This window comes from Eptesicus fuscus, chromosome 1, assembly GCF_027574615.1.
Source record: "Eptesicus fuscus isolate TK198812 chromosome 1, DD_ASM_mEF_20220401, whole genome shotgun sequence".
In the NCBI taxonomy this organism is placed as follows: domain Eukaryota; kingdom Metazoa; phylum Chordata; class Mammalia; order Chiroptera; family Vespertilionidae; genus Eptesicus; species Eptesicus fuscus.
Window position 1 is genome coordinate 40,265,952 of NC_072473.1, and position 15,960 is coordinate 40,281,911.

The window sequence follows — 15,960 nt, forward strand, 5'->3', positions numbered from 1 at the left end:
TAAAACAGTTCAAATTTGGAGATTTCAAATAAACCTCAATAGGTTCATATCTCTGAACCTATTCTTTTTGCTTAGGACCCTTAGGAGATAAACATTGTTTTCTCCTTAGTTCTTCTGCCCCTATCTATTCATTACGTTGAGACTTCCTAGAGAAGTATCATGCTAGAAAATAATGTTGAGTTTGACGGTAACTGTCAGAATTGCCAATTAGATCAATTAAATGGCCTTTCAACATCATTCATTTGTTCCGTTTTTGATATAACAGTAGCTTAATCTGAGAGCACTAATCAATTGTCCCTATTGGACCAAATGTCATTTTCTCTATGGGCAAACTCTTCAACCGATGTTGGCAGAATCCACAGTGCACCTCCTATTATGTTTCAAATTGTTCATTCAAAACCTTTTCCCCAAATTAATCGATATCCTATAAGAGAGGCCTTTTGATATATAAAACCCATAATAGATTACATAACTCAAGGCCTTATTATTCCTTGCACTAGTGCCTGTAACATTCCTATTTTACCTGTGAGAAAGCGAAAGGGATGAGGGTAGAGGTTTGTCCAGAGCTTTGAGCAATAAACCACATTGTAATCCCCTAATACTCTTTTGTTCCTAACCTCATATGCTGTTAGCATCTATCCCAACTGGAAGTAAATTCTTTATGGTAATTGATTTATGTAGTGCATTCTTTATTATCCCAGTTTGATGAAGCCAGCCAGTACCTTTTTGCCTTCACTTGGGAGGGAAAACAATTTACCTGGACAGTAATTCTTCAGGGTTTTACTGAAAGCACTCTTATTTCTCACAAATTATGAAGATTTATTTGGATGATAAAAATTTCCCAAAAGGTTCCACCTTATTGCAATATTTGAATGATTTACTTCTTTACTCTTCTTCTCAGTTTCCTCACAGGAAGATACCATCCATCTATTAGACCTCTTGTCCTTAAAGCAACATAGGGTCTCTAAAGAAAGTTACAATTTGCCCAAACTCAGGTTTGGTATTTGGGACATCTGATATCAAAAGAAGGACTACACCTGGATTCAGACAGGCTTTGGGGTGTCCTAAGTTTCTCAAGGCCAAAAACTGTCAATTGTGAGGTTTTCTTGGGTTAGTTGGCTATTGCCAAAGTTGAATCCTATATCCTCTGTTATGGCAAAACTCCTATGCATCTAACTAAATGACAGTGCTGATCCAATTTTATGGAAAGAACAGGATGATGTAGCCTTTAAAGCTTTAAAGGAGAGAGTTTAATAAACCCACCTGCTCTTGTGCATCCTTATCTGATTCCCTTTTTTCCTTTTTATACATGAAAAGAAAGAGAATGCCTTTGGGGTGCTCACTCAAAAACATGGGAGTTACCATAGTCCCCAAGAATACTATAATCAGCAACTGGGCCCTGTGGCTTGGAGATACATCATTGCCTTAGAGACATTGCTGCTATAGCTTTCTTGGTTAAGGCCACAGAGAAAAATTTTTACGGGATCCCCTCTAACCATTTTTGTACCTCATGCAGAAGCTCTCTTGAATTTTCATCACACCCAGCATCTTTCCATTAGTTGCCTTATTTCCTATGAAATCTTTTTGTTGAATAGTTCCTGTATAAGTTTTTCATGTAATAACCTTAATTCAGCTATGCTTCTTCCTTCTGAAACTGATGAAGCATCTCATAACTGCTTGGCACTGATAAGTCACCTCATGACTCTTTGTAAGGATTCTTAGCAGACTTCACTAAGTAAAGCTTATTTCTTGAGGTTTATAGTTGGCTCATATAAAAATGTAAAATGGTAAGTACTGTGCTGGTTATACTATTGTAATCCATTTTGAAGTCATCAAGGCAGCACTTTTGCCTTTAGCCATTTCAGCACAACAGGCTGAATTATATGCCCTAACTCCAGCTTGCAGTTTAGTAAAGGATGAAACTGTCACAAAAAAAGAAAGAAAATAAAAGAAAAAAGAGAGAGAACTCATGGACATGGACCACAGTGTGGTAATTGTAGGGGGGGAGTGTGGGGGGATAAAAGAAGGCATGGAGGGGATAAATGGTGATAGGAAAAATAAATTAAATAAATTTAAACTATCAACATGTATACTGACAGTAGATGTGCCTTTGGAATAGTTCATGACTTTGGAATGTCATGGAAGCCATGTGGTTTACTTACCTTCAATAGAGATAAAATTAATAATGGTTCATATGTTCAGGAATTATTTTATACTATACTTTTTCCTGATGCTTTAGCTATTATTATGACTTTCTAAACTTAACTCCAAAAAGCTAAACGAAATCATTTTGCTGACATTTCTGCTAAAAATGCTACCCATAAATGCATCAGCAGCTGTCAAACTTCTCTCTTGGTCCAAAGAGACATTTCCCAAGTTGCTAAATTAGAAAAAGTGGCCAACAATTGCCTTCTGAAAAAGATTAGAAATTCAACAATTGCAAGTTTTATAAAAAAGACAAAGCTCTGTTTTGGATGAAATAATAACCCAGTCCTACCAGAAACTCTAAAATGTCCACTTCTTACATGTATTAATGCATCAGTCCATTGACAATATTGATTCATGAATCAATATTGGTGGAGAGATATTAACAAGGCTGAAAAAAGTGCCTACTTTAAGTGTCCCACCTCTCCAAAGTACAACCCAAAGAAGCCTGTTCACACTGCCCTTGGACATTTTTAATTGCCTAATGGGCCATGTGAAGTTTGGCAAATAGGTTTTATGCAGCTTCCCTTGTTTTATGAGTATGTGTTTTAGCCATGATATGTATGTTTTCTCACTGGATTAAAGCTTTCCCTTATAGATAAGCTAATGCCTCTACAGTGGCTAAAGTCCTCTTATAAAAGATTATTCCTACTTGGGGAACACTTGTCAAACTCTACAGTGATTGAGTAACCCATTTTACAGGTCAAGTGCTACAAGTCTGCTATTTGGCCAGTTCTACAACATTTTCACTGTGCTTAAAAATCATGAATCTTCAAGTTTGGTTGCATGTACTAATGGCATATTACGACTTTTATCTGTGTCCTTCTTAGGAATTGTCCCTGGCTTAAGGGAGATGTCTTGCCCAAGATTATGCCCCCTATCCAGGCATAGCCTTTATCCAATGACTTTTCATGGCAGGGTACAAAGGCCCAGGATTCTTGCCTCAATTCAGAACAACTATAAAAACCCATCCTGGCTCTGAAACTCCCTGTGGAATTGGTGGAGGCCTTTGTTGCTTCTGCATTGCAGTTCAATTTCTCTTTGTCGAATTAGCGTTTTTTACTGCCCCTCCCACAACACAGCCAAAGGGTGATCCTGAAATATCCTCCAATAAACTTTCTGCATGGAAAAACAAAACAAAACAAAGATTCAAATGGCAAAATTTGTAGAAACTCCTCAAATTCCTCGCCAAAAGCATTGCCCTTATTCCTTTCAAAATCTCAAATCTCCCTCTTTTGGGAATCATAAGCTTTCACTTTTAGAGATAATTACAAGATATCCCATTTGTTTGGCTTCTGCTTCTTTAGACCAAAAGTTGGAAAAAGGAGACATATTTCAATATTGTAAATGCTTCATTGTTTCTAATGAAAATAATCATGGTTTTGTAGAGCAATCTTTTTACAGCACACCAACAAAAAGTTCAAATGTGTATACATTTTAGATACATAGTAATGTTTTCTAGTTCCTGCTCTCCCAATAGTCCCCAAGTCCAGATTATTTTATGTTGTTTCTGATGACATTGGGTTGTTAACATACATACAGTAAGAAAGGGGTTCAGTCCTGGACTAGGATCTGGAGATAGAAGTGAAAATCTAGACAAAATGCCTGCTCTCTAGGAGCATATATCCTAATGAGGGGAGGAAGAGAGCCACCCTTACAGCATGGCCATTATATTCTCTCATAGTGATTCAGAAATCTTACCTAATAATAGACAAATATATAAATTGACCGTACCTTCGCTATGCCCACAGCCAATCAGAGTGAGATAGTATGCAAATTAACCCACCAAAGATGGCGGTTAATTTGCATATGAAGGCGGGGCGGGCAGCACCATGGCCTGCTTCGGGGGTACGGGTCCATCGGAGGCGGAGGAGGCCCTGAAAGCAGCGCCAGACATCGCCCACAAGGTACCAGTACATCGGCAGGGGAGGCGGTGGGGTGGGCAGCGCCAGACGGCACAGGAGGGGTCCGGGTCCATCGCAGGCCCCAGGAGGGGCAACGGCCTGCCTAGCCACTCCCCAGGGTCCCTGGGAAGATCGTGGCCCCGGGGATGTGAGGCCGGACCTGCCTAGCCGCTCCAGGGGGCCCCGGGGAGGCGAGGCCGGACCCGCCTAGCCGTTCCCGGGGGTCCCTGGGAACAGCGCCGTCCTAGGGAGGTGAGGCCGGACTGCCTACAAGCTCCCAGGAGCCCCTCGGACTATCGCCGCCTGGGGGAGGTGAGGCTGGACCCGCCTAGACCCTCTCGGGGGTCCCTGGGAGGATCGCGGCCCAGGGGACGTGAGGCCGGACCGCCTACCAGTTCCCGGGGGTCCCTGGGACGATCATGGTACCGGGGATGTGAGGCTAGACCCGCCTAGCCATTCCCCGGGGGTCGTGGGGAACAGTGCCGCCCCGGGAGGCGAGGCTGGACTGCCTACCAGCTCCCAGGGGCCCCTGGGACAATTGCAGCCCCGGGGACACGAGGCCGGACAGCCTACCAGTTCCCGGGGGTCCCTGGGACGATCGTGGCCCCGGAGACGCGAGGCTGGACCTGCCTAGCCGTTCCAGGCGGCCCCTGGGACGATCGCGGCCCAGGGGGGGCGAGGCTGGACCCGCCTAGCCGCTCCCTGGGGGTTGCGGGGAATAGCGCCGACCCGGGGAGGCGAGGCCAGACATCCTACCAGCTCGCAGGGGCCCCTGGGACAATCACGGCCCTGGGGATGCGAGGCCGGACTGCCTACCAGTTCCCTGGGGTCCCTGGGACGATCGTGGCCCCGGGCCACGAGGCCAGACCGCCTACTAGTTCCTGGGGGTCCCTGGGATGATCGCGGCCTGGGGAGGTGAGGCTGGACCCGCCTAGCCACTCCCGGTGGTCCCTGGGAACAGCACCACCCCAGGGAGGCGAGGCCGGACCTGCCTAGACGCTCCTGGGGGTCCCTAGGAACAGCGCTGCCCGGGGGAGGCAAGGCTGGACCCGCCTAGCTGCTCCCGGAAGTCACTGGGAACATCATAGGCATGGGGTTGCTGAGACACAGACATGGGCATCTGGCCACAGATTCATAGCTTCCCGGAGATGGAGGGCAGGTTTCTGCCTCATCTGCACAGAGACAGAGGTTCTGCAGTGCCCCCAAGACGTGGTGGGCCCAGCCAGGGATCAAGGGGCATGGAAGGACTCCTGAGCAGAAGGACAAGGACCCTCACTCCTGAGGCCGGGGTTGAGGGGTGGGGCCACCTCAGTGGAGGGGTGCTGCACTGCAGGGTACTGGACTGAATGACGTGATTCAGAGAAGCTCCCAGTGTTAACGGGCCTCGCTCAGGTGGCCTTCACACTTCAGAGGCAGCGACTCCTGCTCCTGCCTTGACCCAAAAGCAAGCCCGGGGTGTCCTGCCCCATGGCAGAGCATGCCTAGGCAGTGAGTGTGAAGCCTTCTACCTGCTCTGGAGAAGCGGGGGCAGTAAAGAATGGGGGGCAAGGGACGGGGAGAGGAAAGAATGTGGAGCATCTGCAATGAAGAGGTGCTCGAGAAAGAGACTCGGAAGACTGACTGGAAGGTTTGTTCTGTTTGCCGGGCGGCTGCCTCTTAGGAAGCTCAAAGAGCATGGCTCTGAGGGCTTCCTGTGTGCTGAGTCAAGTTCCACAGCCAACTGGAACTGGCCTCAGTTTCCTGGTCTGTAAAATGGATGAAGCATGTCCCAGTGCCTTCACTGAGCTTTGATGGCCAATTGAGATACTATATAAAGAAAATGAGGGAAGAAGTGAGAAAGAAAAGGAAGGACGAGCAACACAAAAGAAACACTGAAAGGAACCTGTAAACCCATTGTCACTTAAATAGGGAATATAGTCAATCCTCTCTAATAAAATGGTAATATGCAAATTAACCATCACTCCGCTACATAAGCCATGCCAACCAGCCAAGCCACGCCCACCAGCCAATCAGGGCAAGTATGCAAATTAACCCCATCCAAGATGGCTACGGCCACAGAGAGCAAGGTTTCCCAGGTAACAGAGGAAGCCAAGCTTTCCATAGCCATTGCAGGCCTAAACCTCCACTCAAGCTACAAAGTTTCAATTATAGAAGGTAGACAAATTCAAACAAATGGCGGCAGAATGGAGCTTGAGAGAGCAGGCCAGGGTTGCCAGCGGCAACAGGGGAAGCAAAGCACCGCACACCCTGGCCAGGCTCACCCGCTTAAGGCTACAAAGTTTCAATTGTAGAAGGTGAATAACTGCCACAGAAATGGCTGCCACCCCGGAGGGAGCAGCAGGCTTGGCTCAGCTCCAGGCTACAAAGTTTCAATTGTAGAAAGAAAATAAATTCCAGATACCAGGGCCTCTGCTTGGGTTGTCAGGGGGCGTGGCTGGCCTGCAAACCACCACAGGCCCCTCGCTCAGGCCGCCCCACACCCCAAGGGAACCCCACCCTGATCCGGGACACCCTTCAGGGCAAACCAGCTGGCCCCCACCCGTGCACCAGGCCTCTATCCTATCTAATAAAAGAGTAATATGCAGATTGGTCATCACTGCAACACACAATATAGCTGCCCCCATGTGGTCAAAGATCCTGCCCCCATGTGGACACAAGATGGCCACTACAAGATGGCCAGCAGGAGAGGGCAGTTGGGAGGCACGTGGCCTGCAAGGGAGGGCAGTTGAGAGAGACCAGGCTTGCAAGGGAGGGCAGTTGGAGGTGATCAACCCTGCAGGAGAGGGCAGTTAGGGGTGACCAGGCTGGCAGAGGAGGGAAGTTGGGGGCAAACAGGCTGGCAGGGGAGCAGTTAAGCATCAACCAGGCTGGCAGCGGAGTGGTTAGGGGTTGTTCAGGCTGGCAGGCAGAAGCGTTTAGGGGCAATCAGGAAGGCAGGCAGGCAAGCAGTTGGGAGCCAGCAGTCCTGGATTGTGAGAGGGATGTCCGACTGCCCGCTAATCGGGCCTAAACAGGCAGTCGGACATCCCTCCAGGAGTCCCAGATTGGAGAGGGTACAGGCTGGGCTGAGGGACAACCCCTCGCCGTGCACAAATTTCATGCATTGGGCTTCTAGTAGTGTTATAATGATGGTATGATCCCAGGTGGGTACTAGAAATATCAGGGAACACTTTGTAAAGTATATGATTGTCTAACCACTATTCTGTAACTAATATAAAACCTGAAACCAATACAAAATATTATTGAATGTAAATAAATGAAAATTGGAGTGAAATTTTTATAAATTTCAAAGTTTAAATAAAAGCTGTAAAGGAAGGAAGGGAAGAATAAAAATAGTGTTTTTCATTTTACCACTTCATTAAAAAGACAGTTGTCTTTATATGGTGCTTTTATACTTTTATACTTTTCTAATTCATTATCTCATTTTAATTTCCAGGCAACTTAAAGACAAGATAATTATTCCCTCCACTATTCAAAGAAAAGAAATCTTGGTGTCTGGTCCTAATGATTCAATCGTCAAGCCCTTATTGTACAGCAGGGTTAGTAAAATTTTCTGTGCAGGGTTATATCTATACTATAAAAGCCTTGGGGGTGATCAGGCCAGGAGGGGAGGGTATTTGGGGGCAATCAGGCCCGCAGAGGAGCAGTTAGGTGTCAATCAGGCCAGCAAGGGAGCAGTTAGGGGGCAATCAGGCAGGTAGGTGAGTGGTTAGGAGCCAGCGGTCCCGGATTGTGAGAGGGATGTCCAACTGTAGGTTTAGGCCCGATTCCACAGGGATTGGGCTTAAACTTGCAGTTGGACATCCCCCGAGGGGTCCCATATTGGAGAGGTGCAGGCTGGGCTGAGGGACACCCTCCCCAGTGCACGAATTTCGTGCACCGGGCCTCTAGTATCCAATATTTTTTTAGTGTTGACTGAAAAATAATATCCAAAAAAAGAAAATTAACACCAACTGGGTGTTTTGTCACCAAAAAGGATTTATTTGGGAAAAAGAAGGCTATTGCAACCCAATGTATGCAGACGTGGCAAGTGAAATACATACTCCAGCCTGTGTGCCAAGATGGAGGAGTATTTTTATAAAGGAAAGGGAAGGGCAAGTTAGAACATAGAGCTTTATTATAAACATAGAATTCTTCCTGTGTAAAGTTCTTGTGATTATGTAGAACAATGGTCGGCAAACTCATTAGTCAACAGAGCCAAATATTAACAGTACAACGATTTAAATTTCTTTTGAGAGCCAAATTTTTTAAACTATATAGGTAGGTACATTGTTATTAACTTAATTAGGATATGTGGTATTTTGTGGAAGAGCCACACTCAAGGGGCCAAAGAACTGCATGTGGCTCGCGAGCCACGGTTTGCCGACCACTGATGTAGAGTATGAGTACTTCCATAAGACCTAGTTTTACCCATAGGCCCTGCCCTCCCAACTTGCCCTGGCTGGGTAGCTTAGTTGGTTAGAATTTCCTCCTAATACCCCAATGTTGCGGGTTTGATCCCTAGTCAGGGCATATACAAGAATCAGCCAATGAATGTATAAGTAAGTGGAACAACAACTCAATGTTTCTTTCTCTCCCTTCCTCTTTCTCTTTCTCAAATAAATTAACAAATAAGTAATAAAAAAGAGATGAACTGTATATCATATAGTTTGTTGCATAGTACATATGCACCACTCTAACCCTTTAATGGTATTTATCACATTCTTTTTACCTTGTTTTGTAGACTTTTATACCTACCTTATATCTTTGTTATTGGTCTGAAGGCTACCTGAAGGATAAAAAAAAAAATGTGTTAAGAAAGAATTATTTTTGTTTTGTCCATCCTCATGTACTAAACTCTTAAAATAATCCTAGGTTGGGGCCAGGATCCCTCTGAGTTTCAGGATGTTGGATTTCCCCATTATTATGGGGAAATATAACACCTAGTTCCGGTCTTGTGAACAGGGTGAGTGGTGGATAACTGCTTTACTACAGCCAGGATACCATCTGCATGAGAGCTGAAATTTTGTCTTTTTTAGTCAATTGCCAGTGCTGTGGCTAGGGCCTAATCTCCCTGAGTGTCAGGAGTGGTAATAGTACCTAAAACAGCAATTTGTATTCTAAAGTCTGTATTATTTTGCCATCAATTTCCTAATTGGATAAAAAAATTATCTCTAAAACAAAAATCAAAATAACTTCCACATGTTTTAAAGTTTACTATGCATTTTAAAATTTTTAAAAAACTCAAAAATCATACTTTTATTGATTATGATTATATTTGCAATAAATATATAAAACAGACAAGATTTGCACCAAATTCATGATAGTGTCTCTCCCTACAGAGGAAAGGAAACATTATGATATTAGAAAAGGAATTTATTATTTATAATGCTCTAACTTTTTAAAAATATGAATCTGTATCTAAAACAAAAATGTTGACATTTGTTAATTTTAGATGAAGGTAAACAAATGTTTCTTATATATTTTATATTTTTCATATTGTTTTAATTTTTAAAAATAAAAAACACAAAGAAGTTAAGAGACCATTACAGCTTATGACTTTATTATAATGTTTTCAGAACTGAATATATCTAGGACATATGCATATGCAACAAACAAGTACATAAAACATCTGAATAACATAATTGAGAAGCATGATAATAGATAAAAGTTTAACTTTGTATTTCACAGAGAATATACATTCTGTTGTGTGTTTTTTTTAATACATTCTGTTTTAATAGAAGGTTTAAATAAACCAATTACCATTGAAGAATTAAGAAAGCTAATTAAGGATATACCATCAAAAGTGTCACTGGGCTTAGATTATTTTACAACTTAGTACTAGCTAATTTTTAAAGAACAAATAATTCTAATGGTATTTAAACTATTCCAGACAACAGGAAAATATTGAAAATTCACCAACTAATTTTCTAAGCTAGCACAATTTTAATAAAAAAACTTGATAAAGAGTGCAAAAAGGAAAAAAAAAACACAATTTCATTTTGAAATGCAAATCAATAATTCTAAATAAAACATTGGTAAATAAAATTCAGCAATATATCATATGATTATTACACCATGCATGACCAAGTAGGATTTATTCCAGAAATACAAGTTTGGTTCAACATCAAATTCTTACCACTCTAATTCAATATGTCAACAATTTAAAGGGAAGAGTCCTAAAATTTTATCAATAGATGCTGAAAAGACATTTGATAAAACTTATGAGACATTTTTAGTAATAATGCTTTAAATAACAGGAATAGAAGCAACTCCCTAAACACGTTAGTAGTTAATGACCATTTACCAGTAATTAAAAGCAAATGTCATATTAACAGGGGATACTAAAGAAAATCCCATAAAAGTTAAGAATCAGCTGGGCATGTCTGCCACGATCATTATTCAAAACTGTTTTAGAGAATCCAGCAAATGTAATAATAATCAATATAAACATTAGAAAAATAAAATTACCTCTATTTGCAGGTGAAATGATTATATCTAGAATGTCAAAAATATTATATTTAAAAAAACCAGTGTAATTTACAAGATTTAGTAAGCTGATTAAAAAAATAAAAATAAAAAAGATATATAGTTTGTCTATATTGGCAAAAATAGCAAGTTATAAATGAGCAGGAGAAAATGAGCCATTCAGAATGTCAAAATGTGATAAAAACTGTAAAAATATTTAGAAATATATTTAATCTGATATGATGGACCTAGATGAAGAACATTACAAAATCAAAACCAAACGATTTTAATGATGTATCCAAACTCTTGAATGTTAAAGATTAATATTATTAACATAATCCTCTAAATATATAAAAATGTAATACAATTCTGATTAAGATATTCATTTTTTTTTAAATGTGGAAAGAATGCCTTTAATTTTCATATAAAAGAATGAATGGCGAAGACAAGTTATATAAACGAAGAAGAAAAACAACAACAACTAATGAGAGGTAACTTGCTTTACCAGAGTCCAAAATTCAAGGTTAAGCCACTATAGTTAAAATAATGTGACATGGGTCAGAAATTGGAAAATGGATGATTTTTAAAATAAATGTGATAGTACAATCAGTTACCCAATGTAAACAACATGTATAGTTGGCCATCTATTTTATACCATATACAAAAGAATTTCCAGTTGGATCAAACAGTGAAATCTGAACTTTTTAGAAAAAAAAATGCAAGTGTATATTTGTATGACTTGGGGTTGGACATTCATCTGAAAAAAGACAGAAAACCAAAAAAAAAAAAAAAAAAAAAAAAAAAAAACAACTAAAAAGGAGAAAGTGGTCTATCTAAAAAAATTTTAAACCTGAAAAGTAAAATATACCATCAATAAAGTCAAGATTAATGATAGGATAGAAAAATCATAACACATATGGGCTACAAATGATTAATATGCTAATATGCACCATATAGTAAATATAGTCAGAATTCTAACAAATTTATAAAGAAAAGATCAAAGATTCAATAGATAAATGAACATAGGATAAACACCAGCAAATCACAAAAGAGAAAAGTCCAAAAAGCAAAGCAAACAAACCCCCCTAAAAACAAACCAACAAACAGAAAACCTCATTGAGTTTGCCAATTAAAGAAACAATACAACAAATTTCTGCCTTTCAAATTTGTAAAAATTAAAGAGTACTGGAGAGGATGCTGGAAAATAAGAATTTTCATTTTAGGTGGTACATTTGCAGTACCTTTTAAAATTAAATATAAGCCCATCTAGCGATCTCATTTCTAGGAATCGACCTTATAGAAATAAAAGCACTAGTATGTATTGAGCAGTTAATAAATATGTACTCTGTATGCAGCTGTTGGAGGCAGAAGAGAGAGAGAGAGAGAGAGAGGAAGGGAGGGAGAGGGAGAGGGAGGAATGGGTGATTTATTTAATAAATGTGCTGGCACAATCAGGTATCCAATGTGAACAAATGTATAGTTAAATCTTTATCTTATACCATATACAAAAATAAATTCCTGAGAGGGAAATGGACGATGTATTTAATAAATGTAATGGCATGATCAGGTATCCAATGTGAACAAAATGTATAACTGGATCTTTATCTTAATATTATATAAAAATAAATTCCAGAGGGAGAGGTGGGGAGGGAAAGAAGGATAGAAACATGGAGGGAGAGGGAGAAATATCTGCAGCTACTGATCATAATGAATTAAGAAAAGCAATGACAAAGAAATGATGTGGCTTGTCATTTTTTCAGAAAAAACTGCAACAAACTTTTTGTAAAAGGATTGGAAAAAAACATAGGGCCTGCATTATGTTCTTAACACTTGTTATCTGAGGAGAAGAAATAAGGAAGGTAAGGGAAAAGAGGGGAAGGATATGGTGAGGGGTTACACCATTAATTTTTCTTTAGTTTTTCATTATTCCAATGGTAATGAACACTTTTCAATTTTCTATGAGCACCCCCTTTAAATTTTTCGATTACAGAACAAGGCAATATTATAGTTACCAAAGCACACTTGGGCAAAACTGTGGAACTAGTAAATGTATAAGATTTAGAGGCACAATAAGTAATAAGTAATAAATTCCTGACTCTCTGACACCAAAACTGTTCTCAAAAGTACAATTACAGTAACAGGACATATTTTACATTTAATAGTTCCACAAATTTTGCAAAACACACACAATGAATTTAGGGGGTTTTCACCAAACCATAGACATAAATGTGAATATCATCATCAAACTTAATGAAGTAGACAGACGGCTTGGCCACCACTTGATGGATGAAAATGCCGGTTCTCTTGGACCCATCATCTTTGGCGTGCTCCACCTGCTTGCCCACGAGGCTGTCAATCACTTCTCCAGGCTCCCGCTCTGCTGTGGGGAAGTAATAGTTGGAATCTGGAATGATGCGCAGGTCACCATCTTTGTAGTCATCCAGCAGTGTGTACATATAAAGTACCGGATCTTTCTCGTAGGTGATGTAAAACCAAGTGTCCATCACGGGGGCTCGTGCCAGGACCATGCCCTTCCATTCATCTTTCCTGCCCTGTTCCCCCTCAAACACATGCCCCACTGCCTTGCCAATCAGGGAATCTGCGAGGCGCGAATCAATGCGAGGAGTTGGCACTCTCTCAGGAAGGATCTCTAGTGCTAAAACTCTCTTATCTCGGTGCAGTTCTAGTCCATACACACTATCTTTGCCATCATATTTGATGATGTAGAGAGTGGGCTTCACAGAAACCTGCTCGAGCACTGTCCCCTTCCATTGCTCCACCGGCTCGTTGCCTTCCTTCCAGCCGTGTTGAATGCGGCAGCCTACGATGTTCCTACGAGTGAGGAAAGTGGGCTTGCGCCGCTGCTTCCTGTGGGTGTGCCTTTTCTTCATCAGGTACGCAGACACACCATCTACACCCATTGGAGGCACAGTTGGGGGCGACATGGTTCGGGGTTTAAGGAGGCTTTGGCAAAGCTGCCACTTGCCCGATTAAGCTGAGAAAAAGCCAACACCATCCAATAGGAAATCTTTTTTCGTGATCTCTGACTCTCTTCACTAAGCACAAGGATTTCACCAGTGCTTGGTAGAAACGCTCTAACTCTAACCTTGGGTACTGGGACTGCGTGGGCCTCTGGATACTGTTCTCTCCCGCCCAGGAGGGGTGTCTGCAGCAGTGGCGGTTGCCGCAGGAGATGGCGCGCTAGCTGTGCTGCCCGCGCCTAGCTCCCGCCCAGACTCCCAACCCCAAGTCCCGAAATGACCACTTAGCTGTTATCGATGGTGCTGCAGTTTTGAAACGGCGATGCCGAAGGAGACCGTTGGAAACGCAGGAAAGGGATGAGAAGGATGGCTGCAACAGCAAAGGCGCCGGCGGCGAGGGGTCTCTGACGAGTCCCAGAGGCCTTGACTTCGTTGTGCTGCACTGTTCGGCCTAGCTCCGGCGCCAGGGCTTTTGCCGCTTAGAAACTGGACCCCTCGGAGCCCGCCTGCGCCTCGGCCCCGCCCCCCGCCTTCCCCCACTCCCGCTCCTCACGCAGCCGCAGGGGCCGCAGCGGGGCGGGTCAATGCGCGCAAACGTTCAGTCCACTGAGTTTCAGGCGCTGGCTCCTTCATTTCCTCACGTGCCCCACGACTGCTTCCCTCAAACCGGAGCCAGACTGGCCGGCTCCCCTCCTCCCTTTCTTTGGCCTCCTGTCGCCGGTCTGCCTCCTCCACAGCAGCACCATCTGCTTTCTATCTTCCAGGAATTCTTCACAAAGCCTTTACTTAAAAAAATAATAATAATAACATTCAACACACTAAGTTTGTACATACATATTATTTTCTTTCACTTAAAGGGATATGAGACTAGAGAAGGAAAAGCCTGTGTACAGTCCACCATCTTGTGCCAAATTATCCTTTATATTTTCTATCTGATCATTCGGTAATGCTTTTTCAATAATCTTTTTTTTTTTCTGAATGTAAAAGAAATGCAGACATTGTGGAGCTGTACTACAAATCAGTAAGAGACAAAACTATCCCCAGTATCCTTAATCTTACCATCTAGATATACACAAAATGTTGCTATACTTTCTCTTTCATTAATAAATCGATGCATATATTTCAGAAAATACGGAGCAGATTTTATTACTTTATAGCTTTTATTTTTCATTTATATCATGAACATTTTCACAGGTTATTAAATACTCTGAATATATGACTTTTTAATGGTTCTGTAATGTTCATTTTTATGGATGGTCCATTAATGGTCTATGAAAATATAGATAATTAAACTAGTTTACATTCACATATGGATTAATTGAGCTAGCATAACATATTTTCAAAGAATATTTAGTGACATGGAGGTCTTCATTGGGATAAGAGCTATGTGTGAAAAAGGATATTTAATAAAAATTGTAGCCCCAATTTTGTAGAGTTAAAAAAGAAAGGGTTTTTGTCATAAATATTTGTTGTTTTTCTGACTATAAATATACTGCATTCTCATATGGAAAATCTGAAAGATAGCAAAGTGTCCATAATTTCCCTATCTCAAGTCACAAGGCAGTTATGAGGATTAAAAGGGAATGTCTATAAAACTTTGTCTTATATACTACTTTATAACATGTCAATAAAAACCAGGGAAATATAGGCCACTCATTCTCATTCCTCCACCCTTCACTGGTGAGAAGAGAAGATAGCATATCATCATGTGTAAAAAAGGCCATTAATTCATAGAGAATTGTAGAAAAGCAGGGGAGAGAGCTGCAAGGCAACAATACTGACTGTCTCCACATTTCGCTAACTTTCAAGACAAGGAGAGAAAAACTTAACATTTGATAACTAATTGGGCAGAATATGTGTTGATTCCTCGATTTCCCATGTCTCCCAGTCCAAGGACTTTAAAGATGAAATAACTCTTCAATATTATAATGCAATAAATTAATTTCAAGGAAACAAGAAAACATATATACTAAAAGGTATTTCCAAACTCTTTAGAATGGCATAGTGATGTGTACATAGTCACACATATATATGGCCTTAACACTGAAAGTCAGAAGGTATATGTAAATGTCATGTCATTATGTTTCACAAATAATTTCCTCAGGCAATCCCCCAGACCAAAATGTGCCAAGCTGTTTTTGTTTAGAACAGTTGACAAGTGAGAGACCACCCAGAGGGCACACAAAAGCAGGGAAAACAATTTACTCAGACTCTTTGGTTGTATATTTAAGAGAATTCTTGCTCACCGCCCCACAAAACAGCCTGGGAAACAAAAGAATTTTTAATATTCTTTCTTCTCTAAAACTATGATTTTGATGTTTAGATCATTCCCTAACATTATGGATTCAGTAGGCCTTACCACACTATGGCAAAGTTTACTTTGTATGTCTGCCCACTACACTATAAACCCATTTGAGAAACGA

At 41.4% G+C, this 15,960-nt stretch overlaps 1 protein-coding gene across 1 annotated transcript; it reads right to left on the reverse strand.

Annotated features, from left to right (window-relative positions):
• Positions 1-12,651: 12,651 nt before the first annotated feature.
• Positions 12,652-13,501, reverse strand: SPIN4 (spindlin family member 4). The gene has a single exon (XM_054716172.1). It carries the CDS (start codon positions 13,499-13,501, stop codon positions 12,752-12,754), a length of 750 nt encoding a protein of 249 aa, XP_054572147.1. The 3' UTR covers positions 12,652-12,751.
• Positions 13,502-15,960: the final 2,459 nt, after the last annotated feature.

Coding starts and splice junctions, on each gene's coding strand:
- SPIN4 (XM_054716172.1), bottom strand. CDS start 13,501: ATGTCGCCCCCAACTGTGCCTCCAATGGGTGTAGATGGTGTGTCTGCG.